The sequence below is a fragment of the Ictalurus furcatus genome, chromosome 10 (genome assembly GCF_023375685.1).
Source record: "Ictalurus furcatus strain D&B chromosome 10, Billie_1.0, whole genome shotgun sequence".
Taxonomy (NCBI): domain Eukaryota; kingdom Metazoa; phylum Chordata; class Actinopteri; order Siluriformes; family Ictaluridae; genus Ictalurus; species Ictalurus furcatus.
In genome coordinates this window covers 26,103,541-26,120,149 of record NC_071264.1, presented here as the reverse complement: position 1 = coordinate 26,120,149, position 16,609 = coordinate 26,103,541, and the positions used below count along the sequence as shown (strand labels likewise).

The window sequence follows — 16,609 nt, the reverse complement described above, 5'->3', positions numbered from 1 at the left end:
GTATCATCCCCAACTTTTGGGTAGTATCATCCCCAACTTTTGGGTAGTATCATCCCCAACTTTCGGGTAGTATCATCCCCAATTTATGGGTAGCATCATCTCCAAATGTTGAAAACTGGTAACATGCCACCAACAGAAATTACCAGTAGACACCCAGAAAGACCATTACAGTTTCTATTAAAACCAATACAATTCCCATTATAACCATTAAACCATTCCAGTTACGGATTCTAAGAGGGTTTCTATTGGGGTTTTTCCCCGCGCAGGGAAGCATTAGTATATTTTATCCAGTAGTGTGAGTTAGTTGATGTTACACGCGGTGCTCTTTCCGCAGTTTATAGCTCTCCACGTCAATCCATGTTCCGGGTTTAAAACTCCGGTTCATGGTTTCCGGGAATCCGAGCTGAATTCTGCCCTTTCCACGCCGCTGTTGCGCTCTTCTACCCAGCCGGGGCATTTTGCTCAGATTGCTCTCGGGGAAAAAACCACAACACACAGAGTCAGAGTTTCTAATCGTGTTTCTTTTCGGATCCTCTGCTTTGTGTTCTCGCTGAGCTCCGTGTTTCGTCCCCGCGGTTCTGCGCAGTGAACCGCTCCGCCGCCGGTATGGATTGATGTGATTTTTTTTTCTCCGCCTCGCCAAGTTTTCTCTTCGGCCGCCAGCTCCATGTTTCTCAGGGCGACTTTTCCGAAGTGACCGGCTCGCGGATGGTTTCGGAGGCGCGCGCAGGGTGAAAACTGTGTGATCGGGAGAGGGAGAGGGTCGGGGCCGGATTTTCTAGCACGGACTCCGTGGACTTTTGCTGTTTGTTGGAGACGAAACTAACATATTTTTTGTTTTGTTTTGTTTTGTTTGAGCTGAAAGTGATGGCGGAGCGGGGAGCGCGCGTGCTCCTCTCTCTCCTCTGCCTCACCTCTGCGTGCTCGCTCGCGCCTGCACGCGCTCAGAAAGGTAAGTGCGTGGAGCTTTGGTTTGGTTTGGTTTGGTTTGGTTTTGTTTGAAAGCAGTGCACTTATTCAGGAGTGCAAAGGGTCCTAGGAACGTGGCTGTCTGACTTAACAGCTGAACACTGCTGTGATTTCGTTTCAGCTGCAGCAAAACAAACAGTCACTGCTGGTAACCTTTAAGTGGTGGTCAATGCTTCACGTGCAGTGTTAAAGTTGCAGTGTGCATTTTATTTCATTTATTTATTTATTTATTTATTTTGTGTGCAAATTGACAAAGAACTACAATGAGTAAAATTTGAGTTCACTGATAAGCAATTAAGTGCACGGAAATAAACCATCACTAGAAATTCAAATGGATATTCTCGTTGATCCTTTTTTTTTTTTTTTTTTTTTTTTAAACCTATGCGTCTTTCTGTCACATTAATAGTGAAGAAGATGGGTCAGAATTTAAAATAAAAGTAATCATTTACTATGAAAGTATTTCTGCTGAACTGTGAAGTAGCACTGCAGCCCCTTATGTTTTTTTCTTTTTTGGGGGGGGGGTTAATCCTGAGTTAATATTGGTTAACATTGTGCCACATGGTGCACATGGTATAATATGTTAATGTTCTTCCTTTATAAAGGCACACTGGTGGGTTGGTGTATGCATAATTCAATTGCAAGTACATGATACATCAGTGGATTGTTCAAAGTACAATGAATCATGAGATATATGCGTTATATAATGTATGTCAATTTCTATTTGTTTGGTTGAGATGATTACTTATGAATGGCCAAACTCTCCTTGATAAACACAGAACACATGTTTAGCCGGAGGAAATCTGTGGCTTGGAGTTTTTTCCCCTTATAATAACCGATTAATGCCTGAGCACGAAAACCATTTTCCTCGAATTTTGTTTAAAAACGTGAACGTGAATCCCACAAGGAAATAAAAACAACCCTGCAGTTTGTTTCTCAGCTGTTGCATTTTGAGATCACGTCTGATGTGTCTGCCGGTTTGCTAGTCTTGGCAGACGATGAATAATCCGAAACGCCTTGTGTGAAGCTGATAGACGAGGCTCGAATCCAGTCCGGGGACGTTTTTGTGTTTGGGAGCTGATGAAAGCTGCTGTCCTGCACAAGAAGCGCCGTGCCGTGGTTAAAAGAAATCCAGGGCTTTGCTGCAGATCAGTACAAAAGAGACGGATGGGGGGCTGGGTGGGGGCTGGGTGGAATGGGTAGACTGTGTCTGGGAAGTAATAAAAGCGGGAGATTAAGGGGGAACAGGGAGTCCCTTTGAGAGTTTTGATTGGTTCCAGAAAATTGGCCGGGGATCTGTGTGCGAGCAGCGAGTTTCAAATTACTAACTGTTGGATGCCCATCTGCAAATATCTGTTTATTTGAAACATGCCTTTGAGGTCTAATGTGAACCATAAGCAGTATTTTTAAGGGGTTAGGTTGCATGTAGTTGACAGAGTTGGACACTGCTACCTTTTTTTTTTTTTTTGGTTATTCACCCAAAAGGAAGAAAAAATGGCCTTGGAGGTATTGGAGGTCTTGCTGGTGTTTCATGACGGTTTCCTTTTAACCCCTCATGCTGTTGGAAATCCTGCATGTGTTCTGTTTTTTTGGGTTAATCCTGAGATTGTATAATGGGTTTAACCACTTTCTCTGCAATGTCTTAGAAATGTCTTACCTCTTATTTTTTGTCATAATACGAGAGATCTTATGTTTTCCTTGCCATATTCTGCAAAAAGTTCTTGACTAAAGGTCCAGTTGTATAAAATTGCTTTCTTACAAAGCTACAGGTAAGCGACTAACATGACTGAATGATGTCTGAACTTTTTAGTGCTTAACCATTTGTTTAGTTGATGGCTAGGGCTGCACAGTTAATCGAATATCGATCGCGATTAGGATTCTGACTTCCCACGATTACATGAACATGATCGACTGCGATATTAACGTTTAAAGTTCGTCCTCCGCTAATAGAAAACTCTGCAACAGATCAAATCAAGGGATTCCTAAACTTACAGCCAATCACCATAGGGCGGTGCAGGGATGACGTCATTTTGTAGTTCCAAAACCCCGAAACGGAGTTAGCATTTTAACCCTCGAGCTGCCAGTGTCTCTGCGAGCTCCAGCGCTTTGCTCGAGGAGAAATCATGACATTAACATGATGCTAAATGGCACTACAGAGGTTGTCGGGGACATTAAACATCATCATGCCGAACAGGAAAAAACATTGCAGATAAACTCAGGGCTCCACAGTGCGACCATTTCACTCGCATTTGTGACTGAAAAGTACTTTGTGCCACTGTGAATAAATATTTATTCGCACCGGTGCGAGTGACCTGTTCAGAGTTGTATAATGCAATCGGAATAAAAACTACAGGAAGTCCAAAATGCAACTACACCACGCAACAGTTACTTTCACACTGCTTTTCATCACCTCAGTCAACCGAACAAGTGTGGAAATACTACAGAGAAGCCATTATGATGACGAGTAACACTGATCATCTGCTTCTCTCAATTTCCCAATCTCACAAACGCCATCTTTTATTGATCCCGCAAAATGACCTGAACTTGCACCTGCTCGTGTAGACACAGCGGCTTTGGGCGGCGTAAATTAATAATAATACTAACGCTACAAGGTGGGTTTAATTCAAACTTCTTTATTAAAAAATTCCTCACCAATCATAATGAAGATTAGCAAATGTTCAGTCTGTAAACATAGAGTACGCTGCCGCTCTCCTTCACTAACTCTAATTCACTTCATTTAAAATTATGGTTGCCAGATATCACTAGAAAAGGCATCTCCAGTTTCCATGTTTTGATTAATCCCCCCCAAAACACACTATTATCTGCAGACATGGAACACTGTACTGGGGAACCCATCTAAAACTGATAAACAAACAAAAATAACTACTAAAATGTAAAGACAGAAAATGTGCTCAGTTATAAATAATTCATTTAATATAAAAAAAAATAGATATTATAATAACTTCATAAAATATAAATGAAATGATGTTTAATTACTATGGGTTGCATTTAATATCAATTTGACATTAAGTTTAGTTCGCTATCTTCTTAGAAGGCTATTAGCCTTTTTCCTAATATGGATCATGCTTGTGTTAATCTACTTTTAATTAGGACTCGCTATTGTTTAAAATATTTAAAAATAAATATTTTATGCTTGGTTATTTATCAATTAACCAACAATATCTCATTGCTATTATTTTAATTCAATTAACAGTGACCATGAGCAGAGAGCTTACATTTAACTGTTTATGACAGACCTCCTGATTAAAGTTTAAACAAAAAAAGATCGGTATCTGGATCGGTATCGGCTGTAAAAATCCTGATCGGTGCGTCCCTAATGAACACCATTAAACTAAAGCGCTTTGCCTCTGACGGATAAATGAACTCACCCAATCACATCCTATATGAGATTATTCAGATATATACACAATATACACAGAGCGGCTCGAGAACTGACTCCAGTCCAGAACCATGACCGTGGAAAATGTCTAATAGTGTAGATTTAAATATATTTAAGAGGAGCAGACTTCAAAGATTGAACATTGATGTTTATTGTATTTGTTTACAAGGTGGAAAGGGTTAACGGGTTTTTTTTTTGCATACAGTCTGTAAAATTAACCGAAATTATTTAATTTAGTTTATCAGAAGGTAAATTAATGTGTCATGGCTCACAATATGTTCCTAAATTCGGTCATAATTGACCAGCTCAAGTTTTGTCATGCCTACTTGTGTGTTATATTGTGGCATGAGAAAACTTAATAAATGTGAAAGTGCAATAAAAATTAAATTTTTTTTTTTTTTTATACCACACCGTGGTATCGACTTTGGTATCGAGTATCGTGTACTTTTAATGGTATCGGTACCGACTACTAGATTTTTGGTATATTTGTTCATGTACCTGATTCTGTCCATTCGAATACTTTTCCGGGTCTGCATCCAGACCACAGTCCACCAGTTGACACGCCCCTGGCCTAGACCATTGCTGGTGGCTGTTTCAGTGTCAGCCATTAGTGATGTTAATTTTCATCATCTTTCTGTTAGGACTACACAATAGATCACTTGTTATTAGTGTTGTAATATTACCCTTTTGCAATACTGATTATGCAGAAGGCTACAAAACGCTAATGAGCTCTTTCATACGGGTTTTACAATACATTGCCGATCACAGTCGTAATACGCTACATTCTGTATATAAATATGTGCATGATATTTTATTTGAAGAATTTTCAAATGGATGCCTCATTATATCTATTTTGTAATAGGTACTTAAATATGACTTATGTGCAAAGATTCAGTCACGGATGAGTGAAATCGCTAAATAGAGCAGCTGAAAATATTTCTTCTACAGGATAAGCGTGTTTGCTACAGGCTGCCATGCGTCTGTCCCTGTGAGCTTGTTTCTGTCAGCTGAGTAGATGTTCAGCTTGTCTGAGCTTCGGTGCTGGATGCGTTTTTTTTTTTTTTTTTGGTCTTGATATTGTCTCAGCTTGTTTGTCGGATAGAGTCGGTATCGGCCCATTACACTCCATTACGCCTGCTATCGTAAGTCATGATAACCGATCCAGCTGTATGTTTTCAAATGTCAGAAAAACAAAGATCAATATCAGCGTAATAAATTCAGAATTGTCAGCAAGTGAATCTTTCTGGAGGCAGGACATGACAATAACCCCCAGCTGAGAGATCCAGCCTTCGGTTTGCTTTATTAATTTAGATGGACAATAGGCTCTTGGCTAATTGCCTAATGTGCAAATGAGGGCTTGCAAAAAGAATTTTAAATGAACCATGATTGACAGTGTGCGATTTTTGTCGCCATGGACGATAGGACTCGCTGGCATGAAGCCATGTGTCATTCTTGGGGAAAAGAGATACGTGATGGTCATCTACAGCTCTCTACACGTGAGAGCTGTCAGTCTGAGTTCAGGAGGAAAGAGGGGGGCCGGAATTGGCACAGAGACTCACAACATGGCAAGGCTAAAAATCAAGAGACTCGCACTCTTTACTTGTGCAAGGAAGCTTAATGGATAAACAAAAATCTTCTCTGAGTCGGGTCTAAAGCTGTGTATGGGGAATAGGTGTGTGTGTGTGTGTGTGTGTGTGTGTGTATGTATGTATATACTTGTATTTCATTTCTCATACTGATTCAGCCAAAGCATACAGCTAAGCAGTTCAGATTTAAGGGCATTCCTCAAGGGCCTAGTAGTGGCTCTCTGGTGTTTGAACTGACAAACTTTCACTTGCGAGCACAGAATCCTAAGCACTGTGCTTCCACTGCTGTATTGTTCTGAGATTACTGAGCTTCTTGGTAAGCAGAGGTCAACTTCGTATTCCGTATTCTCACAGCAAAGATTACGCACATGGCATTTGAAGGGAAACCGCTCTTCGTCCATTGTAGGCCTCTGACCATGCAGAGTAACTGTTCCGATGGCATTTCTACCTAAATCTACTTTGGGATGTGTTGCTTAAAAATGCTATCTAGCATGGTTTCTTTGACCTAGAAGATCTGCTTGAGTGGGATGCCCTGATGTGTTCCTTGATCGGTCCTACATTTAGCTCAAAGCAGTGTTTACTCATTCCGATATCATGCTTCCTCTTTTATTGCACAGCAAAAATAGCCGAGTCGGCCCCCTGATGAATTAGTATCAGGGTGGATAGTAAAATTTGAGAGCATTTGGAACAAGCAAGGGTTGCGCATTGGTGCAGAGGGTAGCGTTGCCACCTCACAGCTCCAGGATCCCCATTTCAAGCTCGGGTTACTGTCTGTGTGGAGTTTTCTATGTTCTTCGCATGTCTGTGTGGGTTTGCTCCACATTCTCTGGTTTCCTGCCACCTCCCAAAAACATGCCAATAGGTGGATCGGTGACTCTAAATTGCCCTGTTCGAGTGTGTGTGTGTGTTGTACACTGTGATTGACTGGCGCCCCATCCAGGGTGTATTCCAATCTCATGTCCAGTGTTTCTGGGATAGGTTCTGGATACACTGCAGCCCTGACCAGGATAAAGTAGTTACTGAAGACGAACGAATGGAACGAACAAAAAAGAAAAATGAGAAAATATTTGAGGTGTGTTGTCGCAGCTATGCCAGTTTGCTTCCAACTTGAACAAGCTCAATGGCAGCTTTGTAAATAATGATTATAATATGAATAGACAGCAATCAGATGTTGGCGTCATCTCCTGCGTTTCTGGCACAAGTTGCACTCGGGCTGCGTAATTGTTGGTTGGACAGTTCGTATGCTTAAAATTCAAAGCAAACGCTTGCACACCAATTCTGAAAATGTGGTTCAGGAACAGTGCATCATTTAAAAATAAATAAATAAATAAATCTTCACGGTCGAATTGTTGTTTTGTCTCCTTTCACTTTTCAAATGGCTGCTACGTCTGAATTTGGACGGTAGCGCTGTAGATACCGCCTCCCCCGTCCCCAACAACTACGAACCGATGGTCTTCCCTGTAGCTGTTAATTGTAGCACTCTGACTTGTTCTGTGGGTGAACTTCTACCGCCACGTTCCCTGCCAGTTTTCAGCAGCTGGCACGGATTACAGTGCTTGTGAGCTGTGAAAAGTCCTGCTCGGTGGAGCGAAGCCTGGCCCTGACTACATTTAGGTCATTTCCCCTGCTTCCCTGGAGATGAGGAAACAGCGCTGAGCAAATCTTTCCTTAAGTTAAAATCGGATTAGAGAATGTAATGGAACCTCATCAAAGCCCTCGTGAATGTTAAACGTTAAACTCGTTAAATGTTGCTTGTCCCTCTAGTGCTACATAATGTGACCAAGAACAAGCTATAGTTTTAACGCTGTCCTTCCTGGTTTGTCACGTACCTTTATTCAGCTCTCAGAAAAAAACATTGGCCAATCCTGTGCATTATTTAAAGTGAATAATAAGGACCTGGCAAACTGTAGATTATCCTAATTTGATTTCCCGATGCCTTCTGGCATTGTAGATCCTCTTCAGCAGAGCATCTTGTTTTTATCTGACTCTTTGGGTGCATTCCAAGAATTAGCATGATGAGTTTTAAGAGGCTAGTCAGGCGAACACCTCCTATCAGTTGGTGATCATTATTTTGCTGTACATGAATCAGAACAAATGTAAACTTGAATGTCACCCAGATTAAAGCCATTTATGAGGTCCGGTTTAGAGGAGGGAATGTTTTGAATCCGTTTAACACTGACCCAGTTTGCTAGCATACTTTGCTGCCCATCTCTTTTTCCACCAAGCAAAGGCGGCCTGGCAACTCGCAGCCCTGCACCAAATTAATTAGTATTGTTCTTTTTCTCTCGCCATCCTCCTCTCTTCTCCTAGATCATCCCTCATGAAAAGAGGACTGGAATTTCGTTTCTGACCTGTTTTCCGAGTTGTATTTAATCTTGGGAGAAACCCATGGGTGCTCAGCTTGTTGTACTTGTCATGTTGGAGGCAAAAGAAATGACCTACATTTTGTGGCTTCAGAATTTCGGGTTGTTTTCTGCATCTAGGACATGAGTTCAGTAATTGAATGCTTTTAAGCTTGGTCCTCGAAGATGGACTTCGATGAGTCGGTTGCTTTGGCAACACGTGGACGCTAGCATTAAAGTCACACAACGTACACACAGGAAATCATTCCCAATCGTTTTGGTATTTAAATCTTCATCAGCCTCATGGCCAACCATAAAGGCTTGATGCCACTGAAATAAATATATAAACCATAAAAATAAAAAAAAAATGGTAAAAATGCATTGATGTAAGTTTTGAGTCCTGGGGCTGGTTCTTCCTTTGTGGATTACTGATTTATGTTTACAATTTTGCATAATCTGGGATTTGTCTGTTCTTTTGAAGCAGTTGTCAGAGTTACCAAGTCTACCAAGTTACCAAGAGAACAACAGCTTTATAAACAGAAACTCCCCTGCATGATGTATTACTTAAATGCACTGCACAATTACTAAATTGAGGTCATGTAGCTGCTATTGCGAGGCCTTGAATTAATAATAATAAAAAAATTGTTAACATAGGGATGTGAGAAATTGTACCATTTTACTACCTATGTACACTTTTTTTTTTTTTTTTTTTTTTTGTCTGATCAAACAGTTTCTTTAGACTAGCAGTAATAAACCAAAACAGTGGCACACCTTCATTAGTTAAAGAACTCAAAGCCATATTAACTACTACATCAAACTGAACTGTGCTTGTTTGTGTGAAATAAAGAAAATTTCTAATGGCTTCCCCAGTTCCCATTTGCATTAGCCGATTGTTGACTCGCTGTTCATGATTTCGTCCTGTCGAGGAAAGATTTGAGCGCACACGGTTATCTGGAACAATTAAATCCGGCTATACTAATCCAGTTCTCAGGTGCACTCGAAGAATCGAATTGGCCTGTTTGGACCGATTGCGATAAGTAGATCTAGCTTATGCTGTTCTATCTTGGATTTCTTAAGCAATGTACAAAGGACGTACCTGTTAACGGTCCTAGTCATGCAGCATGAGCAGCTGCTCTGTATAAAGACTCCAAGAGCTAAGATCACTGAAAATGACTTAAGTGTACCCATTCAGTCACAGTGCTGGGAAGCTTTTGACTGGCGCTGCAGGGGCCCACCCTCTAGATCAGTGGAAAAAACCACACTTGAAGTGCTGTAGGGTGTAGGGTCCATCACAGAGGAAGAATTGTGAGTGTGTTGAAACACTCTGCCAGCCTGCCAGAACTCCGCCTGTGGCTCTTGGCACCTCCAGACGTGGTGAAGATCTCCGCTGTGCTGAGGCTGGCAGCTGGTTTATCTCAAAGGTCCAGAAAGGCCCCGCTGTACTGCCTGGCTCCAAAAGCAAACACTTTGCTCTTATTCACTTATGGGATCAAAGGAGGAAAAGTAGCACATTGGGATTTTAAGCAAAATATCAAGTGGTGCAACTTTTTGAATTTGATGTAAAGCATATTTCATATGTTTTCCAACTGAAGACGAAGCTCAGACTCGAACATGGCGTAAAGGAAGGTTGATTTAATTCCAAGTGCTTCCCCGCCGCCCCCCCATCGTCCCCACCAATTTGGTCACCTGCTAATTCTCACCCACCGGCCGGCTCTCCCCATTTTAGAACAACAAAGAAACTAAGATGTGCTTCCTCTGGGAAATGTAAAGCCAGCCAGGTTTAGGTTAATCAAGGGGGCAACATGCATTATGAATTTGTGATGAGATCTGGGGAATTAACAGACTCGCTCGTTCTGTCTGTCGAGTATTTGAGATGTAAAAATGACCGAAATACACACCCCTATATAGCTTCTACTAGCAAATTAAAAGCACACTGGACATTTCTCTGTAGGTGACCCCCCTCAGGGGCGTCCAGCGGCTGGTGAGGCAGATGGTATTTTAACAGGAAAAAAACAGGCTGCTGGAGCTGCTTTTTAATCCCATTTTTGGTCTCTCTTTGTATAATCCTGGCTAATTAACCTCTCTGGGAGCATCTTCAGGTCTGTGGTTTTGCTCATGCTTCTATAACATTCTATAACCTTCCTCATGAAACCAGTGCATATTTTGTTATGCTGTGTGGTCACTTCCAAGGTGAACTTGCAGTCTGAAAGTGCTGAGGTGGATAGAAAGCCGTTCGGGAGGCCTGCGAGATCCTCAGTGTTGATCCTGATGGAGCTAATAGGAGTCAGAGAGCGTGTGGGGACTGCACATTACAGCCTCTTTAATGCACAGCTGTCATGTAATGGAATTTCTCATCTCTCACGGTGCTTACTTAGGGATAAATGCAAACACTGAAAGGTTTACAGAGCAAAATTAAATTATAATGGAATCCACCAAGCCCTCCATTGTTTATTTTTTTTTTCCCTGTGATTTTCAAGTCACACAACTCCATTTATGAGGCACGTCTTCCGTCGATGTACGTAAATGCGTATATGTGAACCCGGGGGTTGTTCAAAGCGTTCCAAGTCATTATTCATTGGTGTTTATTGGACAATCAGAGGGGGCCTGGTTTAGTGTCTGTGGTGGGCCGGGGTCATACTTCTGCTGTGCGTGCACAACGAGAGCCAAAGTGTTTCCTTTGGTCTAAGGGCATAAGCAAAAGCGTGATAGAAAGCAGCTGTCCGTACTCTCTATCACTCCTCGGCATCTGACCCCAAAACCTCGACTCATGACCTGTGATGGATTAGATTTGAACCGCAGGAAAATAAGGATGCCGGAGACAAAGCCAGAATGAACACCTGCAGAACGGACTTGGCATTCCAGCACTGGGCCCATGGACACATGTCCCAGGACCTCAGGGGGGACGTGTTTATGCCGAAATGCCGTTAAGGCGGGAAGCCAGTTGTGAGTGTAAAAGCTTAATGAGTTCGCCAGAAAGAGACTCGAGCGTGTGCGTTTATCTACCTGAAGCCTGCACTAAATTCTTTTTAATATGCTGAACGAATGGATTGAATAAAATGACACCTGATGTTCAGTTCTTATTTTCCTTTCCCATTTCCATAGTGTATTTTGTTTTATTTATTTTTTTTGTACAAGGTTTCATTTACTGCCATCATTCTTGAGTTAACCCATACTGAAAAGGGCATAGATACGATGGCAGTGCAAACTATTTCACTTCCGAACAGCAGATCAGAAGGTTGTAACCCTGAGGTATTAGAAATGAAATACCTAGCACACCTTTCTGTGCGTTTCTTCTCCTGCCACAAATACCGCTTTACCACTAACACGAACCACGTTAACACCAGAGCTGGGGCAGTATCGGGGAAACGGAATGATTTTAAGAATCGGCCACGCCATTTCCCCCTTTTTGCAATTCTACAGATTTTACAGTCCAAAGTATGTCCCTCTGTTATGTTACACACCCATCTACCTGTCTACCTGTCTACCTGTCTGTCTGTCTGTCTGTCTGTCTGTTTACCTATCTACCCACGTTTTTTTTTCCCTGATTGGCTTTTTTGTTTTTATTTTATACGTTTTGTAATTATTTCCTTTTTAAAAAATTTTTTTTTTCAAAATTGTTTGTTTTATTTATTTACTTCTCTTCTCCCTCTCTTAAAGTTGGTTTTTATAGTTTTAAAATAGCTTGATATTGCAGCTTTCTACTACTAACAAACACACAAGATGACATATGCACGTTTTTATCAATGACTACATTTACATGCACGTCAATATTCTGATGTTAATCGGAATTTGGCAATATTCTAATTAGCACTGAGTCATGTACGACGTTTACACGGACAGCAGTAATGTAATCACTGGCCTTATTCTGAATAAGACAATATTGTGATTAAGGAGTTTACATGAGTGGCTTTTAGAATATTCCTTTCATGTTCCCGTTTTACACGTTCTAGAACATAGATCGATTAAGTGGCACACGTCATTACGTCCCCACACCGCCGTCCGACGTTCCCTCCAGAATTTCACGTATCCACATAGAGTTCGTCTTCGTTATGGGACCGTATACAGTTTTGGGTGTTTTCATTTTTAATTTTGTGAAGGCTTCAAGTGCAGTTAATTATTTGTCATGCTGTACCTGTGAATAGACGACTCCTTGAAGCCGTGGGCTGCGTCCCAAACCTCGTTTGGGGTGCAGCCGTGCTCTCTTGTTTGTCATCAAACGGTTGAGCCCTGCCGTGTGTGTACGTGTCCTGTCGCAAAATGTGGTGAAAACTCCCACACGACGTTAATAGTGTGATTAAAGGTGTGTACATGTCTGTAACACATTTCCTATTAAGTGTTGAGTTGTAGAAGAAAGCGTAATGGATTTAAATCCGATTTAATCCGAGGGCATGATAGATGGGTAGAGATGGATAGGGTTGAGGAGGGCCACCCACATCAGCCCACTCCTGCATGATTCTCAACCAGGTTGGATAGTGAAAGAGGTCAGGGTTCAAGGGCTGTCCCTGGGGAAAGACTGAGATACACACTGACTGTAAGTGATTCCATTCTGACTCCAGTTGTACTTTCCAATGAACTTAAGACTCTCTAGATGGCCTTGCGCTCTAGATTCCAGGACTTCAAGGAGTCTGCTCTTTTGTTTGAACCTTTTCTTGGTTATTCCTCGTGTGTAATCACCACCATTAATTATTTTGCATCCACCATATCACCTGTTATTGAAATATAGATGTAGGGGTTTATCTAGCGATGATGATTTTCATGCTCCGTTCTAGTCTCGGTTCATTACTTTCAATCTTCTATGCAGTTTTTATGAAGTGGTATCGGGAAGGGAAGAGGGAACCGTTTCAATCGCGTTTAATTAAAATTTTGTGACTTTTTTTTCTTTCTTTCTTTGTGGTTTTTGGTCAGTGCTGCAGTGGCTCGTATTGATAAGATTTCCCGAAGGGGAGACAATCGTGTGAAATGCAGGAAGCCATTAGTAAGCCACGGCCCCATGTCTCTCGCCACTGTGTAAATACTGCTCCCCTCCGCTCCTTCTTAACCAGTATGAATGGGCTTAGTGGTAATGATAATAACAGCAGGAAATGAGCACTCGCCGACCAGAAGCCGCACGCTGACTTTGCCTGACATTTACCAAAGAGGCGACTGTCTCGGGACTAAAATAACAAAGTCCCGTTGAGTGAACAGCAGAGTCGATGTCGATCTTTTTTCCCCGCACAGATCAAATTACTGGAAAAGAAGAGTGGCAGGGTTTCGTTGTTGATTTAAAGGAAGCTCATGGACTCGTCTCTCTGGTTTACTTTTGGCCCTTGGGGAAACGTTTGTCAATATTAACCTGTATTTTGACTGGGTTCTCCTCAGGTAATGTTTGATTTCTCTTTTCATTCAGCACTGAGTGTAGTTTAATAACTTCTTGGGAAAAGACAGCGTATCTTTTTTTCCGTCGCTCTACGAAACCGCATAACCCAATACATTTTTCTTCCTTATAAGAATTGTTTTTAACGCTGAATAGTATCTGGACCAAATAATGTTATAATAAGAGTATGTCCCAGCTATTAGGCACAGTTGATTTCAGACCTTTCAAGAGCTCTTGAGCTCATTCAAATTGAGGTTTATCAGCTCTTGCAATTGAATTATGCAAGATAAACGTTTCTTAATGTCATTTCCAGCTTTGCCTAGTTTTCTTTACCAGGAATAAATGGTAAGGTTCTACTCGGTGAGTTTTAATGGGGATATATCATGGTGCGTTCATTTTTCTGGACTGAACCCTGTGGGTTTGTTTCACTCTCACTGACCACGTGTTCATTTAGAGTAACTTCTGTAAGTGTAATTGCAGTTAAGTGATTTTGGGACGTGTGCTGTCCTGGGAACTTCCCTGGGGCGTATCAGAAAGGGTGTCTTGTGGGGCAGAATTTCAATCAGTGCTCGTTTCATTGTTGGGATGACATGTTATGTTTGTCTGTAGGAGAGTGGGGGATGGAATATGCAGCATGACCAATCAGGGAATCATTTGAGCTTCGTTTATGTGCCCTTGACGTCCCAGGGGGCGTCTTAAACCGCTGCCTGCTGGGTTTGTGTTCAATTTGTTACATCATGAATCACGTCTCGGGCCGAATCCAGCACGGTCTATATTTTACCTGTTCCAGATCTCTGCTTTGCATCTATCAACTTGTGTTTTTGTAGCACTTCATCGCTGGTGTCTCTCAGCCCAAACCTCATGGTGTTGGATTGTACTGGTCTGGCCAATGTGGCGCCATCGTTGATCTAGCTTTTGTCATACAGCAAGACTTGAAGCCTCTTGTTTATGAACGCCTGAGGTCTCCAACAGACTTATATTTCCCAGTTATTTACCACGACGAGTGATGAAATTACCAAACGTGGCACTATATGTTCTTCAAAAAAACAAGGTGTTTTTGTACCTGCCTTCCATATGGTGTTCCACCCACATCTCATATTGCTTCAAAACAATTACAGTAAAAGAATAGCAAAGAATGGAAAAATGAGTGGGGTGCAGAGATGCATGGCCGTGAAAAGGCCACCGTATGTAAACCAAAGACGGACTTGGTTAGCTATTAAGCCACAGCTCTACCACCAGAGCGCATTAGAGCTGTCTCTCTTCGCAGTTGATGCTCATTAATAATTGATAGTGCTTTCTTTCCCCATCCCGCGCTGTCAAAACGTTTGCTTCTCCACCCTTCCCCCAATCCATCTCTGCTCGGTTCCCATCAGGTTCTCAGCCAGCATCAGTGTGCGTAGTTCATGCAACTCGTGCATCTCATTTTATTCGAAACCAAATGAATCAACGCCATCGTATCAAAGGCGCCAGTCATATTCGGTGTCTTGGAAAGATGATTTATCGGCGCCCTTTGTTAAGCGCTGTGAAAACAACGCCTTTGGACACAGTCTTGCAGTGTAGGGGGCACCACGCTTCTTTTCCCTCCCTCCATTCGGCTTGTCAAACTCAATAGATGCGTTTCGAATGCTGTGCAATCAGGACTGGCAGGAGTGGCGTGCGTAGTATCATGTAATAATTTTCTCTGAAGACTGTAAGCCGTGCCAGCCATATAATAATGTGCGGGGGTAAAAAAAAACAAAAAAAAACTCCTGCTGTCTCAGCATGCTAAAGAGGATGCCAGATCCTCTGATGAAAAAACTAGGTGCTTAATGCGGGCTTCTATAGAAAACTGAGAAAACTCTTTTCCAATTCAACAGGTACATTTTACTAGTGAAAATCCAGAAATTTCCATATCCTAGTTGAGACTGTGTATCTGTTTCCCATTCCCATCCCTATGAGTGCTCTGGAGGTGGTGTGGCGTGGATTAGTGACGTATACAATTAGTAAAAGGTATAATCTTTCCATAGTCTGGAACACTGACTTATAGCTTGAAATAACAGAAACAGCTTGAAATGACAACACAAGTAGAGTTTAGGCCGCAAAAAAACTGCAGTGATTGGAAAACGGTTCGCTATATAAACGATGCTGATTTACGCTAAAATCTGACCTTCAGAATTTAACCTTAGGGGTGTGTGGCTCTTCGTTCCTCCTCATTGACCGATCTAGCTCTGATTACCACCTCACTCTCGACTACATTTGACATCGAACAAGCATGATCCATCTCACTACGACCGTGAAATCGGCTCTCGGTTCACGAGAAATCCAGCAAGCTAACGTTAGCAGATGGATGCTATCGTCGATGTGTTTCACTAAACTCGTCATTTCTGCAATTAGCGACTCGTCGTCAGGGCTAATATCAGTTAACATAAACTTACCTTGTGAATGACTTCTTCCACGAAGAATTTATATCCATCACTCAGCTCGGAGTCCTTCGTCGCTGAGCGTTCAACAATTCTAGGCATATCTTCGAGGTTTCATTTTGGAAATGTTGACAAAGATGAGGTTCATTGCTCGCGAAGGTATCATAATTATAATAATAAAATCATTTCAGCTTGGATCTGCGTACTTCCGAAAAGACCGAAAGGAAGAATGCTGGAGAATAATGATTGACCTCATTTCATTTCATTCATATGTAAAAGTTATGTAGGATTTCTCCAGTGGATCCTGTTGCTTGACGTATCCTCCCCATGTCGTCATTACTAAGACTTTGCTGGTTTCACATTTTGTTAAATCAGTGGTCGTTAATGGTCTTGGGTTTAAATGAGACATAATAACAAACTTGCCAGCTCAGTCCATTGTATATTTGTGAACATGTCCAGTTCAGAGTTCAGAGACGTGTCACAGGCTGAGGAACAGGACGACAGCGGTTTTGCTCCCTGTCTGTTGGCCACATCTGAGACTTTTGGACAGATCTGTGGAAGTC

General features: G+C 41.8%; 1 protein-coding gene across 5 annotated transcripts in view; it reads left to right on the top strand.

The window, feature by feature from the left end:
- Nucleotides 1–282: 282 nt before the first annotated feature.
- The window catches only part of neo1a (neogenin 1a), a 146,365-nt gene continuing 130,038 nt past the window's right edge, over nucleotides 283–16,609 (top strand). For 3 of the 5 annotated variants that reach the window (XM_053634273.1, XM_053634272.1, XM_053634276.1), the window contains exon 1: nucleotides 283–952. In XM_053634273.1, coding sequence (XP_053490248.1) covers nucleotides 868–952 — 85 coding nt within the window. In that variant the 5' untranslated portion in view covers nucleotides 283–867. The remainder of the gene's footprint in view (nucleotides 953–16,609) is intronic. The other 2 variants (XM_053634275.1, XM_053634274.1) reach the window with 1 other exon arrangement.